This window comes from Magnolia sinica, chromosome 18, assembly GCF_029962835.1.
Source record: "Magnolia sinica isolate HGM2019 chromosome 18, MsV1, whole genome shotgun sequence".
Taxonomy (NCBI): domain Eukaryota; kingdom Viridiplantae; phylum Streptophyta; class Magnoliopsida; order Magnoliales; family Magnoliaceae; genus Magnolia; species Magnolia sinica.
The window spans coordinates 29,004,221-29,030,962 of NC_080590.1; the positions used below are offsets into that span (position 1 = coordinate 29,004,221).

The following is a 26,742-nucleotide window of genomic DNA, read 5'->3' on the forward strand; positions in this document are numbered from 1 at the left end:
ACCCAAAATGGCTTAGTTTTCCTGTGTTGTGCACATCTCTCATTTGCTGTATCGGACTCACTTTGGAAGTGTACCAGCCATACAGCTCGTCTCATCTCATCTCACCCAACCATTCTCAGCCGTTCGTCATAGGGAAGGAGGAGAAAAAGAACGGATTGATCACCATCATCATCATCATCCTATGGTGTCTGTGAACCCTCCATCAGAGGGATTTTTCTTGGACCCTTTGGGGATGGCTCTTCCTGGCCTCGGCTCCATCACCACCACCACCACCAATACCAGCACAGCTCCTGCATCTGAAGATCCCAACAAGAAGATCAGAAAGCCATACACCATCACCAAATCCAGAGAGAGCTGGACTGAACAGGAGCATGATAAGTTCCTTGAAGCTCTCCAGCTGTAAGTATATACACTCAGCCACTTTGTACGTCCGCCTCTCTCGCTTACACTTCATTTCCTCTCAATCTTATTCGTTTTGATGTTATGGGTTTTTTGGAGAATTGGGTTTTCTTTATTGGGTGTTACATTGGTTTTGAACTTGGGCTTTGTCTGAAATTCGATTTTTATTTTTTATTTTTCATTTGGCTGATATCATAGATTTCGGAGAATTTTTTATTTTATTTTATTTTATTTTTTCCCCTGGCTATTGGAGCCTGGGTTTGTTTTAATTTCCCTTTTTTCTTGTAATATTGTAGATGGAGCTTCTTTCCTTTTTTTTTTTCTTTTTTTTTTTTTTTTTTGTGTAAATTTGGTTTTGGACTTTTTTGTAATCTGAAATTTGCTTTCTTGTGAATATTATGGTTGCTGGAGATATGGATTTGAACTTGGATTTCATGTGGATTTCATTAGTTTTAATTTTAATTTTAATTTTTATTTTGTTGATATTATAGATTTTGGAGATTTGGGTTCTTTTAAGGTGTTTATATCAGTCCGTGGTTGGGTTTCATCTGAATTATGCTTTTTTGTTTTGCTTTTCTAAATGTCATGGCTGTCGTGTAATTTTAGATTGGTATGAACATGGGTTTCATCAGAATTTTGCTGCTTTTATTTTTATTTTTATTTTTATATATCATGGCTGTTGGAGATTTTTTTAAAAATAAATTTGTAAGTGTTTATGTTGGTTTTAATTTTTAAACTCGGGTTTCATCTGAAATCTGCTTCCTTTTTTCTTTCTTCCAGGATTTTGGATTTTTTTTTGGGTGTCCAGGTGTCTGTATTGGTTGTGAGATTTGGAGAAATTAATTTTTGGAGAGATTTGTCTTTTTTATGTGTCAGAAATATGGTCTATTGTAGTCGAATTAATCACATTTGATGGGTGGTTGCTCTTGTATATTTGAGTTCTTTATATGGGGAGTTGGGAGTTCTCCCAAGGTTCTACCTATGAAGGTATTTTTGGGTGTTGGCTGTTTTTCTGTCAATTGCTTGGGTTTGCATGAATTCTCTGTTTTACCATGAAAGCACTAGTGAAGTAATGAAGATTCAAGTATAGAGATGGAAATTTAATAAGGGAAAGTTTGTGGTTAGTCTTCGGTTCATGTCTCTCTCACACACTGCATCACTTAATTATTTTCCAATTTGTCATAACTATGGCATAGATGACGGGATTTAACCGTGACATGCTTGTAATTCTTCTCATTATTTTCAGCTTTGATCGTGACTGGAAGAAAATCGAGGCATTTGTCGGCTCAAAGACAGTTATTCAGGTAATTCAATACATCTTTATTTCTTGCTAAAGAATTAAGTTGCAACCAAACTGTAATCTGCGACTCATGAACTGCAACAAAATCATCATTGTACTAATAATGTAAAGGCTGTAGGTTCAAAACTGGCTTGGGTCAAACTTATAGTTACAATGTTCCGCTTCAAAATAAATAAATAAATAAGTCATTACAAAATGAATTGCACGCATCCAATTTTTATTTAGCTGAGCTACTTAGAATTGTTTTACACCTTTGGCTATGTCAATGAAAATGAAAAGAAGAAATAAGATCTTTACACATGATTTTGAATCCAGATGGTCTAAAAGTTTTGCACTTTCTACTGGAGCTTCTTCCGAAACATCTTTCATTCCTCCATTAGGAGTCATATACTCTTAATGGCATGTCCTGTATCACCTTTTGTGGTCTATGAAAGAATATTCAATGCAAGCATCATTTTATGAGGCGTTGAGGTGACTATATCATTGTTGAGGAATAAGGCCTTTTGGTGGGCCCTTATTCATAGGGATGTTTTGTGACTTTACAATGTACAACAATATTTGTGGTGAATGGAAGATGGTTAATTCAAAATTGTCAAGCACCTTGAGACATGGAAAGATGGAAGGTGTCCGACCGGAATCTAAATTTGACCTTGATGGTAGTTTGGGTGGTGACTTTGGTTCTTTTGGAGTCGGATTGTCTTATGAAGGATTACAGAAGCATGGTGAGAGATCGAATGTGAATCTCTACTAAGTTGGAGGAGTCTGCTCTACTTGAGGGCCTTATAGTATTTCTTAGCTTTTTCTTTGGTCCTCAAGTCATCATGCTGCATTTTTCTCCATGTAATCATATGGGTGACTAGCGAGGGTTTGGCCCATGGAGATCAAAGAATATCCTAGATGAGGGACACAAGCTTTGCTAGGTGATGGTCATCTCTTTCCATCATGTCCATTGGAGATAGATGAGATTTTGAACTCTTTGGCCAGGGACCAAATTAGAAAACCAACATTCGGGCATTGGAGTCCCCACATTTATTCATGTTTCTCTTCTCAATGTGTATCTAATGTGCAATTTTGTTCTCCTTATTAATAGAAACTTGTTATGTGACAAGGTAGAGAAAACAAGGAATTGGCCATCCCTTTATCTCTCATCATTCTTAGCTCATAGTCATATCTAAGAATTAAAAACTCAGTATCAAGGGCCGATTCAGCCCGCCAGAGTATACTCATCAAGTATGTTATTATTCAAACAAATTATTCTAATCTTTAAAAAATCTAAAGAAAATCTAAGAGGAACTTTATGTCCTTGGCATGTACCCCTTCTTGATATTGGGTGATTTGAGCATGTTACACTTCCAAGAAGTTTGGCGTGTTGTCCTTCAGTATCTTAAAATTTTGAACTGCGAGCCATGTTCGTAGTATTGGTATCGATGCATTTATCACACCCTTGGGATATAGAAACATATTAGTATTGCAAGGGAAATATCGCATGTATTAGGGAATTTATTGTCGTTTGCGGGAAACATTAGGAAAATGGAGTTTTGAAATGAAACTTCAGGAGATGTTAAAAGAAACATTGTTATACACTAAGAACTTCAGGAGTTTTTAATGCATAACAAAAAACAGATATGCATTAAAAACTTCCTTTGTATAGGGTCCTAAGCTATGCACTATTTGATTACAGTGATGCAGTTATATCCAAATTGAGTTCATACTATTCTTAAACCATATAATACAAATGCCAAAACACAACAAATACATCTAAAAAATAAAAAGGGAAGCAAAAATGCATTTGTACCTATTACATCTCTACCTCATACTCACATAGAGTTAAGAGGCGATTGGAAGTCAGTCTCCGTTTCCAGTAGGACAAACATAGTACTCCTGCTACACGAATCAATAATATTGTGCCAAGGTCATGGTACAATGGTACCAATTCAGGTACTTTCTCTAGTATCGTTAGTACTCATCCTCTCCGAACTTGATAAGTACACGCCCATCCGTGGGCACTGCGTAATCGTCACTTTCTATGGCTGATATGGATCAGGGGTTAGAAATGGACTATGTACGTACGTCACTGTCGGATACATCTAGCCATAGTTATATCCTAGATGCCCCTCCTTGCTTTCTGTATTCATAGGCATACTCTTGCCCATATTTGTAGTCGGATGACCGCGACTGTGTGCTTTAGCTGTTGGCGTTGTTCGTCCCATATCCATGAGGAGTATAACTGTATCCATGCCCATCGCCATACTATGGCATAAAATTGGAGTTGCCTTGCACACCACTGACGTTCATGGACCCTACGCTCTGTGTTAACAACTCCTCATCATGACTCAACTGTTTCTTCTTACTGCGACAATCACACTTCTTCGGCTAAGAAGCCCTTGTTAGGACAAGACGAGAACCATGGTCTTCATTTTGGGTGGCATGCGATCCATCTCTCTCCTAAGTGAATGGGCTAAGAGGCCTTTGACTATGACTCAGACCATTATCACCGCCATCGTTGCCTTTGCCGCTTGTGTAACTTACCATCGCCACCATCCTCAAACTAGTTAGTGTCATTAAGAGTGATCCCACTACTCGTGCCATACGATCCTAATGTTTAGCTGCCTCTCTACATCAACGGTCAAAATAATCGCGCTCCTGGGGCTATGCCTGTCTTTATGAGATAACATCTACGTTGATGCCTTGCGATGTTGCCTCACTAGCTATCTTCGAATCAAGACATCCATTAGCACTTTCTAGGTCAACTTAACTCACTCGTCGAGTGGGCCTCCCGCTTCCCCTCAACTTGTGCGTAGTGGTCGATCATCAAGTCGAGCGGGTCCTTATCCGCAATTCCATCTTCATTTGCCTGTAACTACCTCTCCTGCATTTTCATGTTGTAGTGATAGAAAATTAGATTTTGGAGGCTTAGAGCCTCGTGTACCCCAACTCGTTTTGCTTGTTTGTGTGAATAAGTGAGAAAATGCTCCAGTTTCACTCATATGGTGACAATGACATTGTTTGTGCAAGTATGTAGACTGCTAAGTGTTGTAGGGTTGGCAGTCACTCTTGTAAAAAGACTACCATTTGCGTGCAAATTGCTTTTTGACTATCCGTTAGCTAGGCAATTACATTGAAATGCCACGTGCATACTAGATGATTGAGAAATAGGAAAACTAACTAGATGATGCTACAACTCACATGACATTAGTTTCGACTTTGGATTTGATGGCAGATTCTTTCCGAAATAGGCCCTCTCATCTTGGAACATCATAATCTGTTAAATAAAATTATCATAATTTGTTAAGTATGTATATGCTACCAAATCACAGAATTTAATAATAAATGAATACAATATTCTATAGGTCATTCGCAAAGTTTGTTTTCCCCAGTCACTTTGAAAATAGCTTCTCATATACGTTGTGCACTGCTCTCTTTAAGTCATTGTCATCACCTGACCTTTATTGTAGTGGTACTTGGGGTTAGAAAGTGTGTTGAATCCCATTGAATAAATTATAGTCAATGAATTATTGTGATGAGGTAACATGTAAGAAAGTAGTAAAGCAATGCCGTATGTAGAAAATTAAATCTAGTTACTTACCAGTCGCATGAAGAGGGTGAGAGAGTCCCCTCCCATTGATTGTCGATGATCATGTGTAGTTGTGTACCCATTTATACAACTTGGGGGCTTTTGCTTTAATCACATCTTTCATGAAGCACATCGACTCTCACATAGAACCCATCGACAGATGTCTCATGATCCATCATCCTCAACACTATGTATGGGCTATAGAATCCCCAACACATCATGCATGTGATTGCAAAATGTGTTACCCAAGACAATCGCCAAAGCCCTCCTCCTCATAGGAGCTTATTGCGTTCACCCCACTCAACAGAGGAGAACAAGCGGCTGAGTCCCTGCTTATGTTTCTAGAGGCTGCTATAGCCGATGAAATTAGTAGCGAACTATGTTGCCCCAGGCCGTACTATCTCGTCATTACACCTTCGCTTCTCAGTAAGAAGTAAGGTGTGATTTTACATGAAGTTAATTACTACTCTCTGTCAGCAACCACACTCCTAATAGTTGACCTCTCTCTTATCGCCTCCAATATCAAGTCTATGTAATGGGTAGCGCATAGAGTGCAATACACATGGTACTTCTTCATCAACTCCTTTACCTTCACAAATGTGCTCCCATTGTTTGTGTGATTTGGGCAACATTCTTCCCCGCCTCCTTCATCATATCTTTAATTAGCCCATATATGTAATTTGCATTCTTAATCTCATTTGATGTGTCAACGGACTTCAGGAAAATGGCCGTCCCCTACAATAGACTATAAAATTTGTAAGGGACAGTCGAGTTGGCCCTGTCCATCTGTTATAAATCAGTGTGATGACCCTATTTGCTCCTAATATGGCCTCAATGTATCATTGTATTGCCTCATCTTCGCCACCTCAACTTCCAAGTATGTGCCCATAATCTCACATGGGGAAGGCTTTACACCCGATCCCACGCATTGTACGTCAACAATCATGTTCTTAAAGGATGGCTCTTGGCACCATGGGGAGGCACACGGTCATAAATAAACAACTTGGAAATATACTTGTCTGTCCTGCTCCTCAAATCCTTTCCAAATAACATGTCCTTCAATTGCTTTAGTGCCCCACTTGCTTTCCCATAAACTACTGGTCCGTTGGTGGATTTGACATCCTCGTACTATGTGAGCAGTTTATGCCCCAACCTTCCCTGCTACCACTGCCACCCTTACCCTCTTACTACTCCCACTCCATTACACCCACCAGCCTCCTGTGCAAACCCCTGGAAAGTGGGCTTACTTGACTCCCATTGCCTCTTCTATTCCATTTCTCACTACTCAGTCAAAGACTTTTGAACCGCCCACCTATACTTGGGATCGTCCTACTTCGCTCCTTCTACTCTCCCTAGACCCAGTACATGACATGCTAGCTTCTCCGTATATTTCATTTCATGCTTAGTCCTCTCCTGCCTCACCATCACCCATTTCTTTAGTACTTCATCAATGCCCTCACCTCTTTTAGAACACTAGGATTCAACAATGTTCCTATGCCCGCCTGCCAAGTGTTCTTTCAAATGGTACATTCTACTACTCCTAGACAAGTGCCTGCAATATTGACATTTCAACCTGAATCGATTATTAATAAATGGACGCGGATTGCCGGGTGACCCGACGTAGTCGGATTTGATTGGGCCATGAGTCACTGTCCGAGATGGGGCCTAATAGAGTATGTGCTTGACCGAACAACTTCTAGCCTAATCGAGTACGTACTCGACTAAACAACTTCCAAACATGCTTTGTGTGGGCCCCCTCTCTGACAGCAGCATGTGGCTCAATCAAATTCCACCACGTCGGTTCACCAGGCAATCCTCTTCCTCAAGAAGTGGAATCTCACGCTGCTGACCAATGTCTACCTGCTTCCTTTTACCAATCAATTTTTTTAACCTACATGGTTACAATAGAGAAAAATGAAGTGTTAGAAACAACAATTAACATCATTTGGATAATTTTCAAAATATTTGTAACTTTTTCAGTCTTTTTATTTTTTAATAATAAAATTCCATTAATATATATTTAATGCACTAATATATGTTACACACTTACACTAACTGACTAATAAATCAACTTCACTTAATCTGTGCTAAGTGCATTTTTAAAAAATAAAATTTTAATATTTTAATGTTTTTACTTTCTTACAATACCACAAAATGTGGCTAAAACTTTCAAGAGTACACACTTCTTAACTTGTACATAGGTCAACCTATAATGATAAATCTGTGTGTGTGTGTGTGTGTGTGTGTGTGTGTGTGTGTGTGTGTGCGCGTGTGTGATTCTTTTCTAAATTATTTTCGCTATTTTTAATTAAAAAATATATTTTTTAAATGATGGAAACTGTCGCCCAATTCGTAGATCGGCTTACAACTAGAGTGTTGTGATTTTTTGACACTATAGTTTCAATTTAAATGGGTGAAAGTGGTATTGAGAATTGTCCCCAATTTCTTCGATTTTCCCCAAATTTGAAAATCAGAGGTTAAAATCTATGATTTTGCATCCAAATCACACATGATCATGGATTTCAAGTATGTTTCAACAAGTTATGAGCAAGAAATTTAGTGAAAAGCGAAAAAACGCAGTTTCTTACCGAATGGGTTTCTGGCCCTTTTTCGTGTTTGATCTCAATCTCCTGCCCAAATAGGTGATTTCTTCTACAACAACTCAAAATGAGTTGCCTAAGTCTACTCTAGAACAGATCCCAACAAAGAAATTGGCGAAAAAGTTGGTATTTTTTGAGATTTTTATTTATTTATTTATTTATTTTTTTGAGGTTTAAAGGGAGAAAGGGGTGTTGTCCATATATTGTCAATACATTATCACATGTATCGTGAAATATTTATCCTGCAGCAGGGTTGATCTCACACAATACATTGTGATTTATCGACGATAATATCATTGATACCAGGGAGTTTGTGTTTATCGTACTACTCGGTAGTGATACTGATAATAATATTAATATTATCAATATTGCGAACTTTGATTGTTAGAATCATATTGTTTTTATCTATTTCCTGGATGAAAAAGAATAGCTCTTGCAGATACGTAGCCATGCACAGAAGTACTTCCTGAAGGTTCAGAAGAATGGGACGAGTGAACATGTGCCACCCCCTCGGCCAAAAAGGAAAGCAGCTCATCCTTATCCGCAGAAGGCCTCTAAAAATGGTTAGACGAGTTTAAAACTCCTTTTGCCTTTGTTTCACGATGTTGTGGAATTACTCAACCCCTCATTTTCCATAAATATTTCAGCTCCTCTGCCTGCACAAGCTGCCATCCCATTTCAATCTTCATCCTTTCTGCTTGAACCGGGTTTTGCTCTCAGGACAGATTCATCTTCGATGCTTAGGAACTCTACCACAGGTGCAGCTGTGTCTTCCTGGGCCCACAATTCTGTTCCGCCACTCAGCGTATCACATGTGACGAAAGGTTTTTATTTCTTGACCAGTTTGACCTTGTTTCTTGTCCTAACATAACTCCAACTCCTTAATCGTATATAGTACTGATGAGCTATTTTTACAGATGATATGGGGCCTGCGGGGCCTACAGTAGTAAATAATTGCTGCTGCAGTAGCACTGAAAGCCCTACTGGGACATGGCCAACTTGTGAAGCAACCGATCATGGGAACCATGGTGCACCACTTCGAGGTAATGGCCTTTATATCAGTAAGGTCCCTTGGTTGATATGTTTTTGCAATTGCATTTTAAAACCTTGACCGTTTAATTTCAAATGATTATTGTGGATGGAAATGTTACCAGCAGTTGAATATTATAATGACTTATATGAAAAATCAACAGCTTGATCTTTACCAAAGCATTTGTTGTATGCATATTGACCCACCTGAAGTGCGGAACTGCCTGATTTTTTGGCCATAAGAACTAAACTGTGTGGCCCACCTGATAGAAAACTTGGATCTTGCACATGCGTGTTGTGTTGGCATGTGTTCTTGTGTGTGAATGAGCACAGCTGCACATGCGTGTGGACTTTAGCAGCAGACACATGTGCATGTGTGCACACATGCGCACACAAAAACACAAAATTTAATACCATTGATGATTCAATTTGGTCAATTTCTACCCATACCTAAGCCCAAGGTGTGCTTTTGAGACATGAGCCACAAATTCTATCAAATCCATATTGAAGGAGTTCACCTTATGCAAACTCCTGGAGAGTACTACACAGATTTGCTAGGGAATAGCAATTGCATACATGTTCCTTCCTCTTTGGTTTATGCTTCGAAACTTCTGGTTATTTAACTTGGTGGTCATGCAATTTCTCCCTTTATATTTCTTGTGGGTCAATTTCCAGTGTCATATTAGACTAGTTACATTTCCATGGTCACACTGTAATGCTTTTATTTTTATTTATTTATTTATTTATTTTTTTAAATACAGTTATGCCAGACTTTGCTCAAGTATACAGCTTCATTGGCAGTGTCTTTGACCCAAACACAAGTGGTCATTTGCAGAAACTGAAGGAGATGGATCCAATTGATGTTGAAACAGTAAGTGTCTGATCCAACCTAAATGATTTTTATCATCCAGTGAACAATATTTTTTAGTTGTTCTTGTGAACCATGCTTGAAGTGACCTTTATATTATAATAGAGAGATTGCATGTAATTCCTCTGTGTGCTGTGGGGAGATACAAATCGTACATTTTTAACTGTCAGATTAGATTTGTTTAGAAGTTCAACTTCCTGATTCAATTTATCCAAGATTACAAATCATTGTAGATGATGAATATTTTTCCTCTCAAGTGGATGTTAAGAGAAGAATAGTTTTCTGAAAATTTTCTGCATCCCTAAGGTTCTCGTTGGTATTTGAAAATTTCAATAGAGAAAGAAAAGAAGAAGAAAAATAAATTAATAGATAGAGCAAGAAACAGTAGCTCATTGAAGGGAGCTTTTGACTTCTGTTTCTTCCAATTTATACAAACCAACACAGGTAGTGATCCATCGAACAACTGAATTTTCTTCTTTTTCTATCGGCGACAGCTTCCCTTGTATATCTTCTTGTAATATTTTGACATTCTCCATTCAATGTCTCGAAGTTTTTTCTTATCTCATGGTAGCTTTGGCTTAAGCCCATAGCTAGAGACCACCTCAATCATTGTTAAAAAGCTATTTCTTTTTCCCTGTCATCTTCTTAGGTACCAGAGAAGCATTTTACCCATTTGGGATTGCAAAGTCATTTATAGCAATGTTAATATGGTTTTAATAGGAACTCATCCATCCTCTTAGCTAATTGACTCATTTGAGTCAATAAATGAAATTAGTTGAAAACTTCTAAACAGAAGAAATTACATAAATCATAAAATTTTGGGCAAAGAAAAAGACTAAAGGTTTATAATGTATTAGTTTAAAATCTCAGTTCAGTGGGTAGCACTTGGGTGTGTTGATTGAGAGACCCATTAGTTTCTCTTTTTTGGATATTCAAAGTCTTTTATTTATACCTCTAGTATCTATTGCTTGAAACCATCTTTAGTCATACAGGGATCTATTGCTTTTTCTGAGATGGAAAAAAAATTTTCAGTCATTCATTATTTTTGCTAACATTGTTTTGACAGAAACTTGCTGAGAACTCATGGTTACATACCATTTATTGCTTATCATGAGTCAGGCCAATCCAATTTGACACGTTGCTTGATACAAGTAGAGGACGCATTGAGTTAATCCATGACAATATATTTATTTTCATATCAGCTATACTGACGTGATTTTGCTTTGCTATTGTTTGGCATAAAGTTCCTTCGGGAATACCCATTCTCAGTTTAAGGTCCTTGTCTGTTGGTAGTCTAAATACTGTTACTAAGAGAACCTCAGATCACAACTCCTCAAGTTGCTTGCCCGTGACATGCATATGCCCAAGACTGCTTTGCTACAGCACCGTGCATGCATATATGGCGTATATGCCCAAGACAGCCTCTCTACAACACCATGCATTCATGCATGTATATATCAAGTTGCTTACCCATGACTGATGTATTACACCCAAGATGGCTATGCCACAGCATGAGTGGTTGTATTGGAAAAGACCATATCCAGAATTACACTGCCAAATCCCATGGTCTAATAATTGCCCAGTCTTGCTAGCTACAAGGTTCTAGGCTGTAGCCATTTTCATTGGGTCACTTAGATATGTGTTCTTCATTGAATAGAATGTTTTCTCCCATCATTTCCACGAATCTTCCCTAATGGGCAGTTTACCTGTGTGTTTTTTCTTGATCTCTAGCTTATGCTGGTATTCCAAGTTGGCATCCAGAAGATGGTCTCTGATGGCTCCAAGGAATCCCTCAACCATTTAGCTTACTGAAAATAGAAAAACACGGGACAACATTTCTCTGCATGAAATTTTCAGATAGATTTGGTGGCATGCTTTCGCTAATAGAGAACTGATACAGACTCTAGGAGGGAATGATGGACCACCTATGATAGTACAATGTTGTCTCCTGCTTGAGATGATATGCATTGCTTTTTTTTTTTTTTAAAAAATTTTATTTGATTGTTATACATGCATCTCTTTCTATGTTGAAAATAGCCCTTGCAATTAATGAATTCTCTTTGGTTCCTGTCCAGGTGTTGTTGCTGATGAGAAACCTCTCTATCAACTTGTCAAGCCCTGATTTTGAGGATCATGTGAGTGCCTTCTTCCCTAATACCTTTCTTTTTTCCCCCACTTATTTTTGCAGCATCGGTTTTTCCATCAGATAGTTTATGTGATATGTAGTACAATTCACGATGCATTCGAACCCATCTATTATAGTTTTAGTTTTTATTTTATTTTTAAATGAATTAGCACTTCTGCCATTTGATTTCATCATAGCTCACATATCCCATTCTTGTAGTACTGAATTCAATTTACCACTTGTACTTTACCAGTCATGACTATTGTAAATGGCACCACACTGTTTTATTCTCTCTATTTGCGGCAGCGTGGGTTCAGTTTACATCTTGATATATGCTGCAAGATGTGTATTGTATTTTATTGTCTTCAAAATGAAGTGTTCCTTTCCCCAAATAAAGCTAATCTCTGTCATTGACTTCAACAAAATGGTATAGCTTGCATTTATGTTTTCAAGGTTTGCTAAGCATTTATGCATCTTCATTCCTGGCCTTACATGCCAGTATGGGATATCTGAACTGTCATCAGGTGGGCCCACCCATTTAGATGGCCTGGTCAAAAAATCAGCCTGTCCACTCATCAGGCAGGCCAATGTGGTGAATTTTATTCATTAACCATTCCTTTCGTACATTTGTTGCCAAAAGATTAGCTGACCAACCTGATTTCTGTGACTGGTCATATACATGGTGGGCTTGCCTGTTCCACGGCTTGGATAGTTGGATGTCCTCAGGTTTCAGGCAGCACATGGGGATGTGCATATGAGTGCTGGTAGGCTTAGCAAAGCTCTCATGTCTAGTGTTCTACATTCTGACAATGATTCAAGATGTGACAAATTAAATCTATTCGAGGAACCTTTTTCGTGGACTGATCATCTACAACCGGTTGTAGGTTTACTTAACCTACAAACCACTTTGCCAACAAAAAATTCTGAGAAAAAGGGTCAAGGTGAAAATCATTTGTATCATAGTTCAAAAAACCGGAAAACTCTATGTCAAAAGCGAAAGGCCTGGTTGTTGAATGGGCCTCAAGCTTAAAAGGGGGCATTGATTTCTCTCTTCTCATGTACAGTTTGCCTTTTCTTTAATACATTCTTTGTTAACTCAATGTTTGGCCAGGTTCGGTTGACTCAAAGACTTGACTTGCTTCGACTTAATATTTGAGTAAATTGAAAATGTTAAGAATTCTAATAGATGTTTAATATAGTTAAGTTTCCTATAGTAATATAAGATGTAGCTTAAACCAACAAAATGGCACACAACTCAATGTTTGAGGTTGGGGGTTCAAATCCCCTATACCCCACCTTTCTTATTTTTAATAAAACCCTATCTTCGAAACCGACTGACTCAGTTTGAGTCACGCCGAGTCGACCGAGCCATCATGTCAACTTGACAAGTATCTCCATCCTCCGAGTCTAAAATGAGTCAGGCATAACACTGAGTTTGCTAGTGATTTGGCTCGAGACCTCGCTGAGTCTAGTTGTCTCGTCGAGTTCTCAGTCAAATGAGCGAGTTGTGGAACTATGATTTGTAGGTGATCAGTCTCCCCCCCTTTCTCTTTGGTTTACTCAAGTAGGTAAACATGACAAGTACTACTGAAAGCCCGGTCAAAGTTAATCGGCATCCACCTTTATGGGAAGCTTTCCACGAAGTGCGTTGGGTATTCTGAGAATTTCGATGAACCCTTTCGATCCGATTCCCAGACCGTTGATTTACTCTTAGCAACAATTTGCCATTCCCCTTGGTCATCACCATCGTCCCCTCCCAGCTTCTCTTTATCTTTTTGACGACCTTTTTCTTTCCAAACCGCAACCATTCAAAAGTTATCGAGGTAGTTATTCCTAGAGAGAGACTCTAAGTATCATTAGAGGTTTCACTTTTGTCCGAATGAGCACATAGAAAGAGGTTGACAAGGCAGTGCAACTTATAAATGGAGAAAGTTTTGGGGGGATTAAGCTCAAGGTGCAAAAAACAAGATATGGACCAGAGAGGAAAAACAGAGAAGGGAGAGTGGGGCTCAATACCTATACAACTGGGCTTAAGGAGAAAGGTAGGATGTGGAGAAAGGAAAATGGTAGTCAAATAGGGGATTCAAAAATGGGAGCAAATATTCGGTTACGGAAGGAAAATCCTACTAGGAAGTGTTGTAAAAAAGGCAGTAAAGGAATCCAATAACTCAGGGACATGCCAAGTCTGGGAAACAAGTGGGTTTGGAGGGAATCCATGGAAGATGGTCCGGTTGTGAGGATTCATAAGAAAGTATTAGAGGATTCCTTGAAGACATTTGAGTTATGTTTCGTCATTTTAGTTAAGCCGAGGGTAGCGGAATCAAGGGTGGTGGAATGGTTAACACGGAAATGCGAAGATCTAACCAAGGAAGATATAGTGATCAAAACTATACAATCCGATACGATACTCGTTTCGTTGGATAGAGAAGATCATGCAGAATTTGTTTTTATGGTTTGCAGGGCTGATCAGGAGGATATGATGCTGGAAATTCAAAAATGGGAAACCTGGTCAGAGTACGGTTTGAAAGAGCACTGGTATTAGTTCTGGAACATTCTGCTTTAAGTTTTGGATTGACAACATTTTCAAAGAAATTGGAGCCTACATCGGGGAGCTGCTGGAGACGAATTCACGAACAAACAATAATGATGAACTTCGTTTTGCGAGATTGAAGATTGGAGAGAAGAATCTTCTCTCGTTCCCAAAACAGGTAATTTTAAGGGTTGAAGACGCCAAAATCAAAATAACAGTGGTTCGGGAGTTGAACGAACAACATTTTGGTGCGACTAAAGCTAGAAAAGGTCTGTCAATGGCGCTTGTGAGGATCATCGAAGGAGTATTTTCCCCATTCTCCTACGGGATACCGTTTGGAAAACGGATGTGTTGTCGATTGCGGAGTGGATTCAAAAATGTGACCTTAGACAATATTAATGATGGAGCAACGTGTCTAGCCATACAATTGTTTAGCAAAGCACGTGTAGAGAACGAAAAGGAAGTTGGCGAAAAAGTCTTTCTCAAAGGAGGTAATCCTCCAACACGTGGAAAGGAGGGTACAAGTGCTTTTAAGGAAAGGGATATCGAAAGATAACATCGATACTGGGTCTTGCTTTCGGGTGCACGAGTCGGTAAACGCTTGTGTGGCTTTAACTAGCATGTTCGCACGTGAGGATACCGATTCAAGTCAAGGCATGTGCGACGAATTTTGCCCTTTTAATCTTTCTCCCAAATCGGAGTTGGGGGAGGCGATAGTTACGAGTCAGAAGTTTTCTTTGGAGAAATAGTCAGGGTGCAACTAGTTCCCAGCAGAGCTACCGTCTTCGTTTTTGCATCCAAGTTCTTCTTGCCACGAAAAACTGAGACAAGTGGATAGAGATGAAGTTTGTCAGACGAACGTAGAAGAGTATAGAGTTCTAACAAGGTGCTCAGTAACTCAGGGGGGGGAGCTTTACGGTATGATATCGAATTGCATCCTGAGTGGCCAACGATGGCAGGGGGTCAAGTAGACGTCAGGTGTTTCCAAGTAGTCCCATATGTGATAGAGGTAAACGAGTCGTGATTGTGTGAACAAACCACAACCAAAGATCAGGGTTTCAATGGGGGCAGAGATAGTAACCAACAAGGTAAGAGGTGTGATCCTTTCATCTGGTGGTGTAATATCGTAGGTGGAAGGCCTAGATGATCATGTATTGTGTCCCCTTTGGCTACTGATCATCTTTCAAAAGCAGTGGTAACGTTGGATAGGAGCTTGGTGGAGCAGGTCAATATTCCTCTTATTTCAGAGATGAGGAAGTTACAAAATAGAAGGGTCTGCATGGCTCAAGGTATGAAAATAATTAAATTGGTTACAATGGAGGTTGCTTGATTAGCGGGGGTTAGGTTTGGGGATGGGCTAAAGGATTATGTGGCTTATTTTGAATTCGTAGAAGCAAGGGGGAGGCGGACAAATCCCAAATCAGGTACAAACTACTAACAGAGATTTGGTGGTTTTGGAAGAGAGTATTCTGAAAGTAAGAAATAGAGAGGATCAAAAGGTGGATGGGGGTCAGTAGGGATTAATTGTTTGCCAATGAAGATGATGACTTGGAACGTGAGGGGTATGTGATGTGGCTTATTTTGAATTCGTAGAAGTAAGGGGGAGGCAAATAATCCCAAATTAGGTACAAACTACTAACATAGATTTGGTGGTTTTAGAAGAGAGTATTTTGAACATAAGAAATAGAGAGGATCAAAAGGTGGATGGGGGGTCAGCAAGGATTAGTTGTTTGCTAATGAAGATAATGACTTGGAACGTGAGGGGTATGGGATGTGTACAAAAACTTGGGCAAATTAAGGATATGTGTAAAAGATACAAAATCCAGCTGGCGGCATTCCAGGAGACTAAACTGAAGGAGATTTTAGAAGCTAGTAAATTCGATATGATGGGGACATCATGAAGATTGGGTAGCTTCAAAAGCGATAGGTTCAGTAGGAGCTATTTTATTTATTTGGAATTCAACAATTTGGTGCAAAGAGGACAACTGGAAGGGTGACTATTTTGTGTTATTTGTGCTAAAAGAGATCACGTCGGATTCATATGGTGTCTTTCAGCAGTATATGGGCTGTGCAAACCAAAATACTAGGATAAACTCTGGGCAGAATTGGACAGATGTCCTACTAGATGGGATTTTCCATGGTGTGTAGGCGGGGATTTTAACATGTTCAGATTCCTTCATGAAAAATCAAATGAGGGCGGATTTCAAAGAGCATGAAGACTTTTTTGAATGGATCTTAAAAAAACGAGTTAGTGGATCTACCGATGGGAGGAATCAAATATACATGGTCTAACGGGCGAGCGACGCCAATTAAGTCACAAATTAGATAGATTTCTGATCTCACTAGAATGGGTAGAGAAGTTCCCTATGATTTATCATAATGGGATGCCTAGACCTTTTTCTGTCCATTGTTCGGTTATGCTTGAGGTGGATGAGGATAATTGGGGTCATCGGCCTTTCAGATTTGGGTTAGCATGGTTAGAGGTGGAAGGGTTTGCGGAGAAGATGGTGGAGTGGTGGTCTTTATTTTTGTTTCAAGGGGGTGCGGACTTCTCGCTTTTCCGAAAATTAAAGGCGTTAAAAAAGAAGATATGTGAATGGAAGGAGCACCTAAAAGGTCGGGAAGAGGAAACATCAAAGTTCCTTCAAGAAATTCAAAGGTTGAACTCAAAAGAAGAGGCAAAGGAATTGTTAGAGGAGGAAAGGGCATGGCGGGAGGTTTATTGCACTAGGTATAACGCTAGAGTGCAAGAGGAAGAGATCAAATGGCGACAAAGATCGAAGGCCACGTGGTTGCAGTGTACGAAATATCGGTATCGCGCTATGTATCTCACCCTTGGGATACAGATACGTATTGGTTATCGCATGGGATATATCGTTTTTATCGCATAATTTATCGTACTTTTTGGGAAACATGGAGAAACATTGAAAAAATTGTTGAATTTTTCAATGAAACTTCAGGAGTTGTTAAAAAAGACCTTAATACACTTTTAAGTCATAACATCTCAAAAAAAGGTGCACATAATAAATTTCCTTTGTGTATAGGGTCATAAGTTATGTGATGTTTAATTGAACTAATGGAACTATATTTAAATTGAATGCATGACATTTATAAATGTATCAAAGACATGTATGATTCAAAATATTAAGCAGATCCAAATCCCAGGTGGACCATAATACATGAAACAGTGGTAATCAACCATTAAAAACTTCACGTGGGCCACAAAATTTTTAGGTTGATTTGATATTTGTATGGTCTCTTCATCCAGATCTTTGTGACCTTATATAGGTTAGATGGAAAATAAACATTCCGATGGCCCCATAAAGTTTTTAATGGTGGGGATTCAATCACTACTGTTTCCTGTAGTATGACCCACGTAAGATTTGGATTTGCTTCGTTTTTGGGATCATAGCTTAAAATGATATTTCAAAACTGTTGGACGGTATAGATTTAAGACACATATCATTGTGAGCCCCACAATCAAAGTCCCACCCACCTCTGTGGATCCACGCCCACGGTCATAACTGGCCCATTTGCTGCCAAAGCGTTTCACGTGAAGTTTCTTCGCTGGGAGCCTAGGTGGGGTCCACTGTGATGTTTTTGAGAAATCCACTCCTTCCATCCGTTTTGTGAGTTCATTTTAGGACATGAGGCCAAAAACGAGCTGAATCCAATATTCAAGTGGGCCGAAAACGTGAGGATTGAACGTCCACAGTTGAAATATTTGTGGGGCCACGGAAGTTTTGAATAATTTTAATATTTGTGTTTTCAGTTAATCCCAATAGGAATGATGTTATGAACGGTATGGATGGCATGTAAACATCAGTGTCGACCCCAGGGAGGTTTCAACGGTTGGAATTTCACTAACCACGTTTTCCTTTAGTACAGACCACTTTGAGTCTTGGATCCTGCTCACTTTTGGTCTTATATGGTAAAATGAGCTCATAAAACGGATGGACGGTATGGATTTCTCACAAACATCACGTTGGCCCCACATAGGTTTCCAGCGCAGGAAATCCATAGAAAAGGCCTTCGAATCCACGTCCGTCCGGTGTAACTCATTGCGCCAAACGTACTGAGTAAACTCTGTGGGGTCCACCATGATTTATATATTTTATCCACTCCTTCCATCCATTTTACCATATAATTTTAGGGCTTGAACCCAAAAATAAAGCTTATCCAAAGCTCAAATGGACCACACCATGGAAAACAGTGTGAATTGAACGTCCACCATTGAAAAATTCCTGAGGGCCACAGAAGTTTTGGATCAAGCTTACATTTGTATTTTCCCTTCATCCATGTTATTGTGGTATTATTAAAAGCTGGATGACAAATAAACATCACTGTGGGCCCTAGCAAGGTTTCAATGGTGGAAATCATTATTCCCACTCTTTCCTGTGGTATGATCCACTTGAGCTTTGGATATGCTTCAGTTTTGGGCTCAACCATTTAAACGAGCTGGAAAAACTGATGGACGGTGTGGATAAACCACATATTCACGATGGGCCCAAACTCAGGGATTGGATACCCCATTTAAAGATATCGGACTGCGTGGATAAACTAGATACATCATGATGGACCAAACTCCAGGTTAAAAGGGATCGGATTTCCCTACTACAGAGACCGACTGAAGTCATTTTCGAAGAAAAGAGGGTTCCGGTCCTTCCGGAACCCCAAATCTCCCTGAAGTTTCTCCGTTTCCATCGCCATTTTTGAAGAAAGAGAGTTCCGATCCTTTTGGAACTCCAAATCTCCACGATTTTTGTGGATTTCTTGCCGAAAACTGCGTTGAATCTTTATCCATTGGAAGAAAAAGAAAAAGGAAAATGCAATTACGACGCACCGTTGTCAATCGATGGAGTGGCCCACCAAATTCTTGGTCTGATTATGCAATCTTCTTCTCTACAGGTACTAAAACCCCCTCTCTCACATCGATTCAAAGATTTTTATTTTTATTTTTAATTTTTTTCTCGATTTTTCAGTAGTTACTTGACATCTCAGGCCCTTTTATCATCGAAATGTGAATGTATTGATGAAAATTGTGCGATATCCTGCGATATAAGAATCCTTATTTTTTAAAAATTTCTGAGTGATTTCTGGGGGTTTCGTATCGCTTGCATGCGATAACGATATTATCTGCTGATATATCGGTCGATAGTATCAATATTGCGAACACTGCGTGGTTGAAAGGAGATAAAAAACACTAAGTTCTTTCATGCTATTACTAGTGCTAGAGTGCGCGCAAATAAGATTAAATCATTAATGGAGGGCAAAAGGATAGAGGGGAAGCTTAAGATTTGTGGCTCAATGGTTGACTTGTATAAAAATCCTTTGTCCAAGGACATATGTCATATGCCTTCTCTTGATAATCTATGCTTTAATTCCATATTGTTAGATGTGGCGACCTCTCTAGAATAAGCTTTTTTAGAGGATGAAATCAACGGAGTGGTAGTAGAGTTGGGGGGTGATAAAGCCTTGGGGCGAGATGGTTTCCCATTGGCGTTTTTTTCAGAAGTTCTGGGAGGTGGTGGGAGGGGATGTGATAGGCATCATGAACGAATTCTATGAGAAAGGTTTTATAGTGGCGGAATTAAGGGCCACTTTAGTACTATTATTCCCAAAAAAGGATGGAGCCAAGTGCTTGAAAGGATTTTTGTCCCATCGGCTTGCTAGGGGGCCCATATAAAATTCTCGCTAAGGTCTTAGCTTCTAGATTTCACTTGGGTTTGGGTGAAGTAATTTCGGTTTCTCAAGGGGCGTTTGTGGATGTCAGATAGATCGTTGATAGTTCTTTGTTGGCTAATGAATGTATTGATTCTTGTAAAAGAAAAGGTGATAGGGGCATTGTTTGTAAGCTTGATATCGAAAAGGCCTATGATCATGTGGATTGAGCTTTCCTAGACTACATGTTAGGTAGGTTGGGATGTGGGGTCAAATGGCATGCCTAGAGTCAAAGGTGCGTGATTTTAGCTAAATTCTCAATTCTGGTAAATGGCTCGCCGAATGGTTTCTTCTCAGCCTCCAGAGGGTTGCATTAAGGTGATCTACTATCGCCATACTTATTTGTATTGGTTATGGAGGCTCTTAGCAAAATGATTGAGAGAGGGGAAGAGATAGGTTTGGTGGAAGGTTTCAGGGTGGACAATTCAGAATTCAAAATTTCGCATTTACAGTATGCGGATGACATGCTGCTATTCTGCATGGCAGACGAATTTAAAGTGCAAAATCTTCATTTGATAGTAGTTAGTTTTGAGGTGGTTTCCAGTTCGAAGGCGAACATTAGCAAAAGCGAGCTTGTAGGGGCTCGTATTTTTTATGAAGAAATTTGGAGTTTCTCTTTAGTGTTTGGTTGTAGGGAGGGGTCTTTTTTAACTACATATCTAGGGCTCCCATTATGTATCGGTAGACCGGCTAGGTACATGGAGGACAAAGTTATCGAGCGGTGTGAAAGCAAGATGTCCAAGTGGAAATCTAGATATCTATCACTAGGTGGGAGAACAATGTGATAAAGGCGTTAATGTCAAATCTTCTAGTTTACCTTATGTCGCTTTTCAAATGCCCAAAGTCGGTTCTAAATACTTTGGAAAAGCTGAGGGATTTCTTGTGGAAATGGTCGGCAGAGTAACATAAGTTTCATCTTGTGAAGTGGGTGGAGGTGTGCAAACCGTATGATCAAGGAGGAGCGGGTATTAGGACGCTTCAGGAGATGAACTTAGTGCTACTTGGGAAATGGGTGTGGTGATTTGGGGTGGAGGTGGGTTCTCGATGGAGGGAGTGTTTAGAAAGGAAGTATAGGGTAGAAGCTAGTGAGAGGTGGACCAAATCCTCTTCTTTGTAACAATCTTCTTACTTTTGGAAATCGGTGTCATCCTTGGAAATCGGTGTCATCCTTGAAACATAGGGTCTGGGAAGGGATCATGGTGTGCCGTAAAGGCCGTTACGTAAAGGTAATGGTGGCAACCGTTATTTGTTACGGGGTCGTAACGGCCGTAATAACCGTTATGATAAAAAAATGACCTGTAATAGCCCCGTAATGGTCTATTATGGGACATATAAAGGTTTTTCATACTTTTTAATCAACATTACGGGGCAGATATAGGTTTTTCGGTAGTTTTTTCAATAAATAAAATAAAAATAAAAAAGAAAGACCATAACAACCATTATGGACCGTAACAGCCGTGATGCCCTGTATCGTAAAGGTAACGGTTGTGGCCGTTACGGCCACCGTTACCATTACGGAACACCTTGGAAGGGATAGGTTTTAAATTGGGGGATGGGGAAAATATTTGCTTTTGGGAGGACAGGTGGGTTGGAAAAAGTAAGCTATGTGATAGGTTCCCTGAGACTGGCGGGGATAGCTAGGGAAGCAGAGCTAAATGTGGCTAGTTGTTTTTCTTGGAGGGGTGACAATGTAATTTGGTCCCCCCATGCCGTAGGAATCTCTCCGACGAAGAAGCCCAAGACTTGGTAGATCTTCTTCTGTTGGCTTTGAAGGCTTGTCCAACAGAGCTTGGGTTTGCTCAGTTGGTTAAAAGATAAATTGGGCTAATTCTCAGTGAAATCCCTATATCATGTTTTAAGTGATAATGAGGTACTTGTAGGGAGGGCTGCAACGACTTTTGTTTGGAGCTACAACGCGCCGTCAAAGGTGGCAGTTTATGGCTGGCTTGTAGGCAGGAATAAGGTATCAACTATAGACAATTTGGCTAAGAGGAATATGGTGCTCCTGAATATGTGCTTGCTTTGTTACAAAGATGCAGAATCGGTGAACCATTTGTTCCTTCGTTGTCCTTTGGCTGGGGTGGTGTGGAGTCTTTTGCTACAACTTTTCGGGGTGCTTCGGGTGTTTCTGAGGTCAATAGATACTTTCTTCTTCTCTTGGCACGGAGAGGATATTGGGAAATTAAGGGAGAGGTTATGGAGGTTGAGCATGCTTGTGGGCCTATGGGCGGTATGGCTGGAAAGAAATGATCAGTGTTTCAATAACAAAAAGGGGAGTGCTATGGATGTATTTAGGCGGGCAAAACTTTTTGTTATGGAGTTGGGATTGGGGGCAAATATCCCGTCCCACTTCCCGGGGGTTTCACAGTAGTCTCTTTCTTCTTGTTTTTTTTTCCCCCTGTATATAGTCCATTTGTACAGTGGCAGTGCTTTTGTAATGAAATTATTACCTTTCAAAAAAAAAAAAAAAAAACACGACTAGTAAAAACCTTGCACTTTGCACCCAGGATACTGGACATGGTAAGACACCTTAATGTTACCAATCAGGAATCTAGTGACACAATATAAAGGGATGTTGACACAAGTGAATGTAGAGGTCACAAAGTAGCAAATGCATGATTAGCTGAGACCTTGGTTGTTGGCATGGTGCTTGTCAGCCTAGTAGTAGAGGCGAAATAAAAATGATACCAGAAATACAGGAGACCTTCAGAAGTAGAAGAAACAATAATCCATGATGTGCTTATGTCATGTTCAAGTTCTTCAGAATATCAATGTCAGACATGGATGCCAATGCACGCATCATGCATGTGGATGGATGATTTCACAGTATGGAATTTTGGATGAAATGCTCTATCTATGCAGGTTAATATTTTCTTTTGTTACCAATTAAAAAGCAAAAAAAAAAAATAAATGAAAAAAGAAAAAAGAAAAAAAGAAGCTGTTTCTGAAGCATTGTCCTTTTTTGGATGCGTAACTACATCGAAAGGAAAGGATGCATGAAGGCAACGGCAGGGAATGCCCTATACAAGTAGAGCTCATGGACACCTCTTGGCAAGATTAATATGCTAACTTGCTAGCTTCACGAGGAACAAAATTGGAAAGCAACCACCATATAACACTATAATCCAAAATTCTTCAGTTTCACATGACATCTTGAAAAAGGATTTGGTCCTTTATGCCACAACTAGTAGGCATTATCTCAAACAACTCCTTGATATTCTCTGGCAAAACCCAATACACCCTAAGCATCCCACTACAAATTGTAGTCATGCTCATGCATGAGCAGCTTACAAAGTTTCATAGTGGGATGTTCTTGCACTAAAATGTGAAAAGTGATAGTTGACAAGCAAGGAATTGGGATTGAGTTCTCTCAGACCATTTTTTCTTGTGATGGGGCTGAGGCTTGCTGTGCTAGATTTTGCCAGAGCCTCACACTATTTGGAGTTCAATCTTTTGCATGGCTGGCTACTGAGAATAAAATCCTTGCTCTTGGGAATCTCAGGAAGTACCAACAAGCATTTCCTAACATGTGCATCTTGTTTCGGATTGATGGGTACTATGGATCATATGCTTCCTCATTGCTCTGTGGTGAGATCCACATGCTATCACTTTTTCGAACCTTTAGGGGTGAGTTGGACACGTTAACAGGAACCTCAAAGAGTTGATTCATAGGTGGTCCGCCAGTCCGTTTTAGGTAAAAAGAGAAGTGCTTTGGAGTATGGTACCATATGCTATCTTGCGGGGCCTTTGGAAAGAAGGGAATGGAAGGATCTTGGAGAATGAAGTTACTTCATTGACTTGATTAAAAAGAAGATATTGATTATCAGTTGTCTATCGGCAGACTCAAGTTCAGGAGCACTTCCATTCAAATGTTCTTTGAGATTGGAAGGTGAGGTTTCAAGGTGAGGGTATTAAGAAGAAAGCCAAAGGCAAGTGAGAACTGCCCCCTCTTGTTTTCTTAAAGCTTAATTTTGCTGGGTGCTTTATGGGAAAACCAGGTCAAGCTGGGATTGGCAGTTTACTGAGAAATGATATAGGTTGTGACAGCTCTCTGGTCCATGTGCCAAGGGGAGCCTGAAGGTGTTGTGTTCGCTTTGATAGAAGAGTTATGTATCTTCTTGTCTTTATACTCTAGAAAAAGCTGATTATAATGGTGACGCTCTACCAGTTAGGATGTGGGTTGGGTTGTATATATTTGGTCCATAGGGGCTTGCTTGTATTTTAGAGATCAGATTGTTTTTGGTCTATTTGAGAGCTAAATGCCATGTCTTCTGAGTGATGCTAAGAATGTGGGCAGCTGACTTGAGTATGGGGCGATGAGAGGGGGTCGCTCCCTATTGGTTCATCATGCATCTTTATCCATCTTTTTCTCACTAAAACAAAATTTGTTGGCCTTCAAAAAGAAAAAAGAAAAAAGAAAAAACACAAGTATCTTTGCAATAACTAAAGTGGCATTGTGGAAATTACTCAAGTGGGTGAACCCTGTTCCATCCATGGTGAAGGACTGATCCCCCAAACTACAATTCAGATGCTGAACTGGAAATGTGAATTGCAATTATTGGTTGGTCATTATGAATTAAATTGGCCCGACCTCCATTTTGGTTAACTTGTCTATATATTCAACTGAATTATTGCTAAAGGTGGACATTGGAGAAACCTATCAACACTGGACAACTAGTAGTTAATCTGTGTGGAACATACAGTGAGCGGGATTGTTAGATTCTGTCTTTTATTCATTCTAACTGTTGTCCTTGGTCCAAAAACTTTAACATTAAATGTCCAATCATGTGCAGTTAGTGTCTGTGCGTATGTGCAATAATACCTGGATCTTTCAATCACTCAATACTACCTCTCCCCGGTATGGCACAACATGGGTATGGGTATGGGATCCATGTTGGATGTCTACTGCGTACGGAATATGTTTGCATGAAAAATAGTTCAAAAAAATTGTAGAGAATATGTTTGCATTAAACATAATTGAAAATTGTACAGAGTATATTTCTATGAGAAATAATAGAAAAATGCTCCGGGGCTCTCATAGCACTATCTGTAAGTTATAATGCATGTAGTTGCGTGGGGACACTTAAGACAATCCAGAACAAATTCTATGGGCTACTTTGCAAAAATCTCGCTGACATGATGATCCAATCTGTCCCTAATTTTTCCTTATTTTTGTAGCCATTCTTTTTCCAAGCCATGGGTGGGATGGTTAGGATTGCTTGACAAAAGTGACTCTTTCGAATCATAAGCAATCTATGATGGGCTCCTACAAATAGACAGATCAAAATTTTGATTGGCCCTATTTTGCGTGAATGATCTGGAATGTCCAAATTAAAGGCTAATGATCAGATGGGTACAGTTGTTAGGTTAGTGTGATATTGTATGGTAGCCCATAAAATTTGTGTTGGACCTGATGTACAGTCTAGATAAAGCGATTGGATTGTCTAAGTATCCCAATACAACTAGGAGCATTATAACTTATAGTGCTCTGAGAGCACTAGAACATTTCTCATAATAAAAAAAAATTGTAAAAGCATATTCAAAATTAATAAAAATATTTTAAAATAATTTTATTATTAAAAATATTGAAAAGTAAAATTTGGGTGGTTAGGCAAGCCTGAGACTTGGATGCTACCACAACCATACCGAACATGAGTAACATAGCATGTGTATACACTTCATCTCCCCAAGCATATGAAGCACATTTAATGTTAAGAAGACTCAGCAAACTCCTTCACGACGAGATAGAGAATGTGAAAAGACTAAATTCTGGGCGTTGATTGATGCAGAGGAGGTTGCTCTCGTCATATGAGGTTGAATCCGACGAAGCTAAATCCGGTAATGCAAACAAGCCCCCCCATGCCGATGAGTCTGAGAAGACTCCTTCCAGGTATGAAAGCTAACCTTCTTATATGTGCCTGACCATATCTTGCTGTCTCGGAACTTTATACATGTGGGGCCCAGGTTTCAGTGATCCAGACTGTTGATCCTGCTGTGGATAGGATAGGAAAATCCCAGTTCCTCGAACTGCAGCCTGCAAATAGATGGTTTAGCAAGCAATACTTCTACAATCTGCACTCAGTTGTAAAAAAAAGGCTAAAGATTGATGGAGACCATGGGGTAGAATTTCCAATCTGGAAGAGTTTCAGATCTATGACTGGGCGCATCAGATCAGCGGTCTGGATTGCTGCAAATATGGGACCCTATTTCTCTTTATTGCTGCACATGTTATTTGACTGTAAGTTAACTTTCCAGGCCAAAGGAGAACGATCACTAAGGTCCTATATCAAAGACGCTTTAACTGCCAAACATATCACGTATTGTATAATAGGCTTCCATTGGCTGCAACCTTTTTCAAATGGAGAATGCTACCGCCATTTCTGCTGTCATTTTTCTCAAAGAGAGTAGCTTTAGAAATCCAATGATAGGATGTGGTGTGAGCTCTTCGGCGCGTGACTATGGAGGTTACCTGTACAGGGATTTGTGTTTGTGTTTCAAGCTCGAGTCTTTTTTTACTGTATCGTTGTAAGGTTTATGTAAATGGATGATGGGTTTTGTTCAAGATCTTGGCTAATACATGTGAGGTGTTTATTGTA

General features: G+C 39.6%; 1 protein-coding gene across 2 annotated transcripts; it reads left to right on the plus strand.

The window, feature by feature from the left end:
• Window positions 1–26,742, plus strand: LOC131233946 (protein REVEILLE 6-like). 2 transcript variants are annotated; one of them, XM_058230839.1, is made up of 9 exons: window positions 3–399; window positions 1,646–1,703; window positions 8,313–8,436; window positions 8,521–8,697; window positions 8,791–8,916; window positions 9,664–9,773; window positions 11,846–11,905; window positions 25,936–26,036; window positions 26,402–26,742. In XM_058230839.1, the coding sequence occupies exons 1-9, from the start codon at window positions 182–184 to the stop codon at window positions 26,421–26,423; spliced, it is 996 nt and encodes a 331-aa protein (XP_058086822.1). In that variant the 5' UTR covers window positions 3–181; the 3' UTR covers window positions 26,424–26,742. The 2 variants fall into 2 exon arrangements, with proteins under 2 accessions (XP_058086823.1, XP_058086822.1); XM_058230840.1 differs by lacking the exons at window positions 25,936–26,036; window positions 26,402–26,742 and adding an exon at window positions 25,758–25,924 and having other exon boundaries at window positions 1–399.